This window comes from Rhipicephalus sanguineus, chromosome 2 (genome assembly GCF_013339695.2).
Source record: "Rhipicephalus sanguineus isolate Rsan-2018 chromosome 2, BIME_Rsan_1.4, whole genome shotgun sequence".
Lineage (NCBI taxonomy): Eukaryota > Metazoa > Arthropoda > Arachnida > Ixodida > Ixodidae > Rhipicephalus > Rhipicephalus sanguineus.
In genome coordinates, this window is record NC_051177.1 from 111,678,835 (window position 1) to 111,691,299 (window position 12,465).

The 12,465-nt window shown below is 47.2% G+C and overlaps 1 protein-coding gene across 1 annotated transcript in view; it reads left to right on the forward strand.

The window, feature by feature from the left end:
* Positions 1–12,465, forward strand: part of LOC119383515 (uncharacterized) — a 46,786-nt gene that overhangs the window by 5,680 nt on the left and 28,641 nt on the right. Inside the window, exon 2 of the mRNA XM_037651684.2 lies at positions 3,372–3,804. Within this exon, the coding sequence (XP_037507612.1) occupies positions 3,372–3,804 (433 nt within the window). The remainder of the gene's footprint in view (positions 1–3,371; positions 3,805–12,465) is intronic.

Below are 12,465 nucleotides of genomic sequence, written 5' to 3' on the forward strand. Positions count from 1 at the left end.
TGCACTATGAATGCTTGCCCAGGCAACGCGACATGCCGTTGTGACTTTCAAAGCGCAATTCAACAATACAAATCCTAATCATATGGTGAAAAAAAAAACTCGTTTATGTCACGTAATTCACAGCCAAGGTCTTGTGACACATTTCGGTCGGTTGTCAGTCCCTTTAAGAAAGCACATCGCGAATATATATTGTGATGGAGTAGTATTTACTCTAAAAAGGCGTGACCTCACTCATGCTCACCTCATGTTCCCACGATGCCAAATATTGTCCATAAGTAAATATTGAGAAGGTTATTGCATATACATATTGAACTTTCTCACTATCAAGGAGGTAATTTCCGCGCCACTACAAAATCTGCCCTAAATGGTGGCTCTGCGCTGTACAGCACACGTGTGTGCTGTAGAGCGCAGAGACACCATTTAGGGCAGATTTAGGGCCTAATCTAAGAAAAAAATAGCATGTTATCAGATTGACGGGAATCAATCCTTTGACCAATTTCCACTCAGACAAAGCTGAGAGGGAATACCATGTCTAGAGGGTGTTTTCTAAACGCGTGCATCTAGGATAGCACTGTGCTGTCGATGCGCATTAACCAGACTTCACCACCTGTGTGCAGATATCCCTATTATTAAAGTCGAGGCTACATGCCAGTTATCGTGTCTTCTGAAATATTATTAATTTTTCTTAGTCGCTTTCGCGCGTATTTCTATTGCAACTTTTATGTTGCAGTAAATTTAATATTGAATTATATATTTCTACTATCTATTTTATTATGATTTCCTTATCTACGATAGAGACAAACTACCCGATACAGTGGAAGGGACCTCAAGGTGGGCCTACACGTTTGAGCCAAAAAAGAATCCCAACCAGGAATGTCTTCGCAGCTTTGAAAATTCCTATCAAGCCAGAAGATTCCAGGATTCAACACGCGGCTGATATTTTGCATCATGAAGTACAAAAAAAGCTCCCGTTTTGAAGACCCTCGAGCAGAGCTGTAATCATTCTATTCGACATGGGTTATTTTCCATTGGGCTTTCAGAGGAAGAAGACTACTGCTGAAAAGCAGTAGATATTAAGGGAAAAAGCAGATTTCGCTAGGCGTTTATCTGGCTGAAGACTGGTATTTTTCAGTCCATTGCTACGAGCGAAAAACTACTAATCAAAATTCCTGTGGCGCATAAACACCATCGTTCTCTTAAATGAACCTCCTGGAAAGAAAGGCTTAAGATTTCCTTTGGAACGCCTGCACATCTTCGTGGCAACAGAAGGAGCTCCACTCACAACTGAAAGAAAATTTTCATATGCTGGGTGAACGAAAGAAGGGGGAAATTAAAGGGTTCGCTTTTCTCTGATGTGTCTTGTGACCCGTGTTGAGCAAGTCAATTGCATCTTGTGTTCCACATCAGGAGTGATACAGAATAAATAAGTGATCTTGAGAGATTGTAGGAATAGTTATATTATGTTGCATTACCCAATCGTTGTTAAGCGCAAAAACGCCAAAATTCGCTCTTTTGAATTTCTTTGTGCTGATCAAAGTGGACGATTGGGCCAGTAGGTGATTCATGATCGACTTTGGGCTTGCTGTAGTGCAAAGTTGAAAGAGACTGCGCCTACAGCACATGAATGGAGAGCTTCCAGGCCATTAGAGTAACATGTTGGTGTACCTGCGCCAACAGGATTCAAGACAATCATCTCCAGCATATGAGTCAGCCGACCGTGAGAAAAAAAAAGGAAAAAAACAAAGAAAAGAAGAAATGCAACTAGGATAGATAAGTCCCTTTTTTAGCGGGATAGACGGCAGATCTAGAGATTATTACACAACACGTCAGTCGTATATGTTCTACTATACGTTCATTCCTAACAAAAAAACTAACCAAGTTCACATTTGCGGTGTACAAGATCATCTTTCACGACTGTATCATTTTGCACACCCGCTTAGACGGCGCCAAGCTTGCGGTGGCAGCCACATTTCAATAAGAAGTAAATGAAAACAAATAAAAACTATCTTTAAATTCCTTTTTTTACTCTCATTCCTAGCGTTTTCAAACTTATCCAGTCCTAATTTGAGGTAACGCAAGGAGCAACGAGCATCACCCAAGTGGTACACCAAAGGAAATTCGGTTTATTATGCAACCACAATATCCTGTCGTACCCAAACATAATGGTTCCCGCTAGCTGAAAAAGAAACTCGGAAAGCAGCATGCTGCTTCAATATCCCACCGGTACGGCAGCGCAAGAATCTAAACAAACAAACAAATAAAAACACGATTCTCTTCATGCATCGTGGACGCGTCTATAACAGCCAGACATTTGGCACGGTACTTCTAGAAAAACTGCCGATTCATTGCCAGTCGTCGCCGTCGAGATAACGCCGACAGCGCTCTCTTTTCTGCGCAACGAGATGAAGCGACAGTCTCGGGGCGTGTGTACTGTTTCTTTTGATTCTCTTTATTTAGTGCCGCGGTCACTGCATACGTCATGGCGGGACTTTTGAATTCTTTAAGGTCGATACGCCACGTGGTGTCGTTCACGCGAACTAGGCCGCTGGTGTCCAGAAAAGCTGCATATGTTTTCGTATTCGTCCTTAGCATTCGCTTGGCTTCTTTCGATAGTGATGCACTGTTTTTTTCCTAGGAATATCCAAACAAAATGTGGTTATTACTCGTTACTGCTCATTGCTACATGCAAGATGCACTTCGCCTAGTTGGAAACTAACCACCTACTCTTCTTGATTCAGGCAGTTAGAATGCTGCCTGGGTAGTTAGTTTTGTAATAAAATTTATTTATTTCTCTTCTCTAATCACTGTAGCTCTACGATGATATTGTTTACTGACATAGTCGATTCAGCCCGTAGGGGGGCAGGAAAATGTTTTTGATATAAAGTACGATAGCTGCTCTTTTCACGCTGCGCAAAGCTACACGTCTATGCTGAAAAATGGTAGCCTGACCTGCGGCCGCCACAACATCTCATTATTTACACTCTGACCTGGCTACAAAATACAATTTTATTTTTCAGAACTTCTTCAAAAATTCTTAGAAACTTGCAAAAAGCTTCTTAAACAGTTGGCGGAAACTTCCCGCAAATGTTTGAAGGACTTGGCAGAAACGTGGTCCCCATTTGCTCAATACCTTTTGTTAATGTCTTCGAGAATTTTTTTAAAACTTGCTCGAGATGTTTTCGTACTTGTCATAAGCTTCTCCTTGAGTGTTTATGAAGCTTCTTATAACTTGTACGCGATTGTTTGGTACATCTAGTGTGATTAACTCTGCAGCTTTCCAGCATGGTGTGCTCCGCGCCCGCTGTCGCCCACCAATTCGCCATTGTAGCGGCTGACCGCTGTTCGTCTGTGTTTCTTTTTAAAACGCGCAGCACGCCGGCAGTCACAGGAGGCACGGCCACGGACTGGGCTGTCGCCGGTGTCCACCGGGTTCGGCCGTGCTTCGTCCGTGCGGCCACGGGCTGGACACCGAGTGCGCGCCGTGCCGTCCGGGACAGTTCCAGCCGCATCACTCGTACCGGCGTCACTGCCTGCCGTGCTCGCGGTGCGGTCGCGGCTTGTTCGAGGCGCACCCGTGCAGCGCGACCAGGGACGCCGTGTGCGACTCGTGTCACACCCTGGTGCCGGGCCCGCACTCTGAGGACTTCTACGTGAAGTGCGGCAACGACACCATGTACACCGTGTCGCCTTCTTCGGACGAGTACGACGAAGACGGCAACGACCTCTGGAATGGCGGCGGCGGCGCCGACTCCCCTGGAGACGCGATGCTAGTCAGGGACGAGCTGACGCACATGAGGCACGATGGTAAGCAGCCGCTGTGGAACTTGCCTTTAAGTTCGATTTTGCACTATGTGCTTGATTACGTTCGTGATCTGTAGCAGGAATGTGAAGGGAACGCAGTATAGGTTAGCCATAACCAAGTTGTGCGTGGTTTTGCGACTACGGAAGGATGAGGGTAAGAGAGAGAGATGCAAGAGGAGAAAGGCAGGAAGGTTAACCGGAATTACATCTGTTTTGCTACCCTACACTCGCGGGCAAAGAGAAAGAGAGACGGAAAGAAAAGAGGAGAGAAGAATAAGGCGAACTCACATAGAAGATAAATGGAAGGTGAGGAACGGGGGCATCATTGTGATGTACTGTCTGACAAGCCACTACTACGTAAAATTTCAATAAAGCCTTGATAGACTTTCTGTAGAAGGAAGGAAAACATGAGAGACAGAGGAAAGCCAGGGACGTTGACCAGGTTCGAATAACCGTTATGCTACCCTGCACAGGGAAAAGGGATCGGGGAGTTTGAAAGTTAGAAGAGCAAGGAAAGAAAGAGAGAGAGAAAAAAAGAAATGGAGGAAGCTTCGCACTAGATTTAAGTAAGTGCGGGGCTGGGCGACCTGCCTTGTTTCTATTTATTTTTCGCTTTTACAGCGGAGATTTATATAACTCGCGTTGGGTCTGAAAATTTCGTGGCGTCAGAACAAAACTCCTATGGCGCGCACGTGCCACAGAAATTGGACAAGTCCCTCTACTCACCGCACTGGTCCACCAAAGATTAACAAGTGAACACACAGGCGGCGAACGCCGATTAGGGGTTGCACGTCGCAGCTTCTCTCGTTGACCGTCTCTACCAAGTGCTGAAAAGTCGGGATTACCCCAGCGACAAACAAGGGGGCCGCACGTTTCGGCTCCGCTGGTTAAAGGGGTGGTGCCATCAAATTTCGAGGCTATAACAAGCCTGTTGTGGGTTTTCTCTGTATGCAAGGACACTCCACACGAAGGGTCGGACACAGCAAACGCTTAGAATATATTTTAATTCACTTCCAAAGTGTACCTAAATGCCCATTCTCCCGACCGAGACCCATTGCTAGCGCGCCAACACTGACATAGCTCTGTAGGATGGGCAACAAAAGTTGTAGTGACGTCACACCAGATCTACTGTAGTGATGTGAGTGACCTTCGGACCTCCGCCACCTCCGCAACGTACGTACCGGCTGTAGTGTACTAGAATATATTCTAGTTCACTATAGTACCAGAAAAGCGTCGGTTGCTATATCACTCGCCAAGTTTCGATCGCTTCCTGGCTAAGTGCGTCACAGCCTTGTGTGGTCACGGACCAAGCCTCCTACACTTCTACGTCACTGCCCAACCTCGGCGCCCAGAAACTGAAACCGAAAGTTGTCTACATCAAAAGGCGATATTAAATTATTTAGCGAGAATACATGAATCTCGGTGCGTGCACCATGCTTCCTGGAGCTATAGGAAACGCTTACAGCAAAGAACGCGCAAGCTACAAATTTGGTGGCACCACACCTTTAACCATCTGCACGGAGTGCTTAGTCGGTTGTCACTTAAATACACAAGAATATACAGCATGAATACAACGCTAGATGAAACGAACAAGTTCCAATTGATGAAAATGGTCGCGGGGCCAATCACAGTCTACCGCAGTGACAACAAAGCGATTATCACTACCATTACTCTAAAGTAATAATAAAACATAACCCCTCCCACCAGCATGTGTGGTGTTGACACATACATGCTGGACGTTCACGTTCGCAGGGTGGGATGGCGGCCAATTTTCCTTTCTTCCTTTCTCTTTCTCTCTGCTTTTTCTATCTCTTTTTTGTCTCTATTTATATTTCTGCCATTCTCTTTCTTCTCTTTCTTTCTTTCTATCTCTTTCTATTTCTCGCGTCCTCTTTATTTCTGTCTCTTTCCCTCTCATTACTTCTCTTTCTGGTTTGCTCTATCTTTTTTCTATCTCTTTTTTGTGTTTGTTTCTTTCTATATCTTTCTCTCTTTGTTTATTTCTTTCTCTGTCTTTCTATCTTTTGCAGTCTTTCTTCCCTTTCTTTCTCTCTATTTCTCTCTCTCTCTCTCTCTGTACTAATTCTCTCGCCCATCACAGTTATTGCATCCCACGCCGGACAAATCGGCGCGCATGTTCCGGTAGCGAAGCAGAAGTTGAAGAAGAGAACGAAGAGAGCACCTGCCGGTTCATTATGATCATAGTTTTCTGTTCCCTCTACACGGTCTAACGGTCGTCTTAAGCAGCTCAGCTGTTAAAAGACGGGAAGACTTCCAGTGGAACGAGAATTGGCGTCGCAAATCTAAGCAACAGGGGAAGAAACAGCGCAATATTTTGACGAAACACAAAAGACGAGAAAGGGGATGACAACAGTGCTGACTCAGCACTGTTGTCATATCTTATTCGTCTTGTGATCCGTCAAAGTTTTGCGCTGTTTCTTTCCCTGTTGCAACCATAAACAAACTAGTCCAAGCCTCAATCACCAGGCAATGTAAGATTCACTGGCTGTTTCGACAGGCGCATGCAATAGGCAGGGTGGTTGACTAGAAAAGCGTACAGTTGGCTGCCCTGCACCCGATGTGAAAATGAGAAACGGAGTTAGGTTTACCAGTGAATCAAAGCAGTGGCGGAGCCAGGGGGTGCCACACCGGTCCCGTGCCCCCCCCCCCCCCCCCCCCGCGAAATTTTTTTCTCCCGTGGGATACAGAGCACAATTTGACACTCGACCACACTTACCTGCCTGGACTCCATGTCGGATCAGCCCCCCCCCCCTTCGCTATACAATTTTGTGCCTACACCAGGTCCCGTTACATAGCCAGTTACATAGCCAAAGTCGTTCACACGAGCCAGTCGCCCTTCACTGCCTTGTGGACCCTTAAATGGGGAAAGGGCAACCAGGAACAACAAACAACAAAAGAGTTACTTGTGAGGATTTTTTTGCGCCAAAGTTGCAGTCCAATTAAGAGGCACGCTGCATAATAGGAGACTTTTAATTGTGACCATCGGATGTACTTGAACGTGCGTCTAATGCAGTGTAGATTTGCATTCTTTTGCTCTTTTCTGTCGCTAAAATGCGGCTGTCGCTGATGAAACCGAACCCCGACCGTATTCACAGCATGAACAGAGATGGTTTGTTAGATAGCAAGACCATGAAATTCATTCAAAATGCACAATCTAGTCTCAAGTTCGGAGCCCATTTTGAGGGGCGTTGCGAAAAGATCGTGACGTCGCACCTACTCAAATTTTGTGTGACGCGGGCAAAAAGGAAAGAGGGTACAACGACCACTCAGGGGTCTCGTTCAAGGCCACGATAATCTGCAACGCTTCGCACCGAGTGACGTGTCACTCTTAAGAACGAAGCCTGTACTTAGCGCTTGCTTAAGCATCGCGTGCCCGCATGTAACTAAGCCAACGCCACAATCTCTTACATTTCAAGCCTTTCGATGTCTATCCTTTGGTTTAGAGAAAAAGCACATACTCCAGAGTCTACGACCGTAGCAACATCGTAAACACTGGTCGCTCGCATTGACTCTTCTTACGACGGCCTTGCTCGACAAGTACCACTGTTACGGAGGCTTGGAACACAGGACGGTAAAAATAAAGATCAGGGGGGGGTGAGGTAAGGGATGGGTGATTCCAAGCAACAGGTGCTCTCTGGTTTGACAGCGTGAAATTCAGGATATATATGAGTGCATGTATGCCAGTCAACGGGCACTCGCCTTCTGGGAATCGTCGACCCGTCCGCAGATTTCTCCGAAGGTCACCTGTCGAAACGAAAAAAGGGGGGCGAAGGTGGGAGGGGGAACCTAAGGGGGGTGTAGCATCCAGTGTGTATAGAAGAGGGGGGCGGGGTCGCTCGAGCTTGGGTTGCATTTTCCCACGCTTCGTTGAACCTTCTTGGTCTTCTTCGAGCGCGTTTATTTCTTCTTGCCACGCTGGCTTCTGTCTTCCGATGCACTCTCACGACCATTAACTGCTGACGGACGGCGGCAGGCGCGCATGCGCCGTTCTTTTTTGGCGTTCGACCTCTCCGTTTTCTCCTCATCATCGTGTTTCCTTCTTCTTTTTCGCTCTCTCTCTCTCTTCTCTCTTTTGTTCTCCAATTAGTGCCATATTAATTCGAGCGCGCACCACTCGTTGCTTTTCATGCCTGAGTTGGCTTATTGACTTCGCAAGGTACGCAATCTATCTCAAGACAATTCCAAGCGATCGATGGGAAACGCCATCGCGAATAATCTTTTGTTCTGTGTCCAACATTGTCACAGACCCGCTCCCGCTACTATTGCGTGGAAGTAACGTGATTTCGGCGCTCTCTTCACGACACATAGAATGAAACAAGGTGCCGAACTGGGCTAGTTGGTACATTGTAAAAACAGCTAGCCAACTAGGGGATCCAACTGCCAAAAACCAAGCAGGACATCATTATACTCTCTTTGGAGAGTCGTGGGAGGCGCGACTCTCCAAAAGGGAGTAAACGCGTATTTTTAAAGAGAGTTATATATGCGGCAAGTCAGTTCTCACAAAAAAAAAGTAGCAGGTAATCTTTCTTTTTTTCTTAGAGTTTACGCGTATATAAACGCAGTAATAGCCAAGGTTGATGTTTCTGTGCTTACCTCAACGTGTTTTCGTGCTGTTTCCAGCACTCTGTTGCTGTTGCTCACACCCAGGCGGAGTACATATTCTCAGACTCAAAAACGGCCATACGTAATTTTGCTATGCGTCGAATTCATGCACCTGCCTTCCGTATACTACAATTCGTTCCACCCCCTAAACGAATAATCACTATTTTGCAAGTTCCAGCGCATTGTGGACATCCGGTGAATACAGCCGCCCATGAGCAAGCCCGAGCACTCGTCAATCGAGCAGTGGACGGTCTGCCTTCCTTTCGCAGCGCGCGGGAATGCCTACTCACCTGTCATGAAATTACTTTACATTACCGCAATTCCCGCATGGCCTAACCACCATTCCATAAATCGCTGTCCCAGGCTGAGCAAAGCGCCGACTTTAAACAGGCACGTTGACTTCCCACTTCATCAATTCCCAAATTCATTAGGGTGACGCCTTACCCCATTGTCGTCTCTGCTCGAGTCCGCGAGCCGACTTTAATCACGTGTGTCGTCATTGTCCAAACAAGTCAAATTCCCCCCTTTGCGGGGGCTGAGACACAGGAGCGATGGGAGGCGGCGTCGCGCAGCTCACGACCGGAGGCACTGCGCCGAGCTCCCTATTGGGCTGCAGAAATTAGGTGCCTTTTTCCTTCTCCTTTCGAACCACTACCACCACCACGACCGGACGACCAACTCCGGATCGTGTCGTGCTGGGCCATAGGGGTCGCCGAAGCGCAAGGACTTTCGGCCACCCAGAGCGGCCCGAGGGCCCATCGTCCTCCTCTTCCCTGAACCCATCCCTCCCTCTATCGCCTGACCCATTTCATGGCGTCAATAAAGTTGTATCCCACTCCTCCTCCTCCAGCAGCAAGGCTATACACAAAGCGTTAATGAACTACGCAGCTAATCTGTCTCTTAAGCGAAGCTTCTGTGAGTAACAGATTTCGATTGCGGCTACATTGTACGTGGAGACGGGTGCCGGCGAGTGACGAGAAATGCGGCACCTCGGAGGCGCTCCGGTCACATTCGTATTTCTATGCGCCGCTTTCCAATAACTGATGCTATCTCGGTCGTGGGCTTGTCAGTGATCAGTCGTTTCTGATATAGCAGTCTGATCTTTTATCGAGGTCCCTTGTCATTCCACGTTGCCACATTTCGTTGTTGCCTGTATATGACTGCATGACCATCGTTGTTGCCTGTAACAATTGAAGTGTTGCCCTGCTAAGCACGTGGTTCAAGGTGCCATTTCAGGCATGGAGGAAGAAAACAATTAGGAAAAATATTGAGCGATGCTAAAAAAAGAAAGAAAGAAAGAAAGAAGGAAAGAAAGAAGGAAAGAAAGAAAGAAAGGCACGCAGACGCAATGCTTCGCTATCTCCCATTTTCTCGATAGAGCAAGGGCCCCTGACTGTTGCTACACCTGTATTTCCCATTATTTTTCGCAGCGTGAGTGATATGAGGTTAGACATCAAGGGCACGTAAACGTGCAACTGTTTTCCTTCAAGCACTCGACATATCTGACATTGTACCCTCCTTCTCATTATACAAAAAAGAGAAACAACAGATCAGAAGTGCTGGGGTTATCACGAATCGCACTCATTGCCAACTCTTGTTTTCTCTGATTCCAGTGAAAACGTTTCAGCCATTCGTACCAACAATACCCAGGTGTGTAGTGTGAGAAGTACACCGAACATTGCGCCTCGAAAACAACACAACGTGACTAACGTCGTTTCTTTTTTCGTTTCTGAATGCCTCATTTTGTTTTTCGTGCCGTCCCAAAAGATTGTTGGCGTCATTCCGCAAGGCGCGTAATCAGAGTGCCTCTTGACGGTATTGTCGCAATACAAACGAGTACCTTCTTCTCACCGGCGCAGACAGCAACGCCGCAGTAATGCACGTTTTACGCCTTTCAGGCACCTCGGAGGATATATGCGCCCGCTCGCTCTTTATCTTTGCGACCTCCCGCGTGTACAGCGTTGGCGTAAGGTCGCTCGCTGTAATAACGCAGCCTACGTGTTGCCTGTTTATTTCGCGCCGTAGCGAGGCGGTCGTGATAAAAAAAAAACACACGAAGCAGGGCTCCTGAAGGCAGGCACGTGCATTACAGCCGCTGCCCTCGTTTGCATACTCTCAGTTTTACGGCTAAAGCTCTTCCTTGGCAGTGGCGGTTGGTTCTCGTAAAGTGTATCCTGCCAGTCACGCTCCCGCGTAAGAGTTGTTTGTGCAGCCTTACATCGCGGGACACGTGAACCACGCGCAGCAGTACACCAGCCGGATCGAAGCAGCTGCGGTGTGATAAGTTGGCGGGTGCGAACGGCGGATGCGCTTTCGCGACGCCTCCTAATATGGAGCTGTCCCGAAGAGCAGGTGTCTTCGGCGTACCGTACCGAGAAATCGGGCCCGCTGGTTCCCTCGAGGCTGGCGCCGGAACAAAACAAACGGCCCGGTGGCAGTGGCGAAGCGTGCCTGTAACGTATATACGTTGTTGTTCTTACAGGACTACCATAAGGTTTTACTATGTGTCCTCCTGGAAGTCATTACTTCATTCAGTGACTGATTGACTTAATGCTTTCTCAAGGATGGCACTTGGGTTGCGTGTATATGATCAACAGGAAACACAGAGCACCAGCACAAGGCACGCGACTTAGCTCGGTATTTTTTCGTTTTGTGTGTTGTCGCAGTTATATGAATGACTGGCTTCAAATCTAGCCGAGAGTATCGCTCAAGCTAAGAGCTGAGACTTTTGCGAATATATTTTCGGGATGTAATCACTCGTGTCTGAATCCGCAAAGATTTTCGTTTGTAAGAACTATCTCTCTTTGGCTGGCTTTCAACTGGCTGGCTTTCAACTGTACATTTCATACCCTTCATCATGATCGGTTAGAATTTGTTCTGGAGTAAATGATAGCGTAAGAACTTTACGTCAATAGGGGCCCTGATCTCCTTACACTTGCGACGCACCTACATATTACAAATTGTACGCTGTATTTCACGCTGTGCCTGTTTGTCAGTTTGTTCACTTAAATAACAGCTCATGTATTCAACCGCCTTTTGGCCGAACGCATGCGTTTAACAAGGCCACTTTGCCTCATGCGCGTTAAACCTTGAAACGGGCTTCCAGATTCGATGATGACATATGTGATCCAATCGTCTTCAGAAATGATCGAGCTAACGTTATTAGTTTCTTAATCTAACCCTCTCTTATCAACTACTATCCAGTCTTAACTCATCAATTCCTCTTAATTTTCTTTTTTTGGCCCTGCCACGGTGGTCTAGTGGTTATGGCACTCGACTGCTGACCCGAAGGTCGCGGGATCGAATCCCGGCCGCGGCGGCTGCATTTTCGATGGAGGCGAATATGTTTAAGGCCCGTGCGCTTAGATTCAGGTGCACGTTAAAGAACTCCAGGTGGTCGAAATTTCCGGAGCCCTCCACTACGGCGTCTCTCATAATCATATCGTGGTTTCGGGACGTTAAACCCCAGATATTAAAAAAAAACTTCCTTTTTGCTTTTGTGTGTGTGTTTGTGTGTGTGTGTGCACACTTGCTCGTCGTATATAGGCTTATTGCTTCATGCCCAATTCCATATCCTCTTTTTTACTTGAGGGAATGTTATCAGCCCTATTCAGGTTCCTGTCCTGTAGTTTGTGTCTCCAGAACCCAGGTTCTCCTTGCAGACACTTAGGACTATTAAGCAGTCAACTCATTTAACTGCCGCTTGCGCAAGCGTCGACGTCCCTAGGGCGTGACTTCCTCGCGGGAAGGTCGAAACTCTTGTTTTGCGGTTGCGATATTAGTAGCTTACATCCCGACTACCAGATGTTCTAGCCTCAGGCGTCTTCGCAACACTCACATCCTTGCGCAACAGCGACGAATTTCGCTCGTCGTTGACGTGCAGCGCGTGCGCGCGGACACCAGATGCCTGTGTATTCGCAATGCCCACGAACTATAGGTGGCGCGCCGTGCTTTTCAATATGGCGCCAGGAGGAGGGTCAACCCGTTTGTTAGCTTAGGAACAGATAGGACGTGCGGACGTACGGACCGTGCCACTTTCAC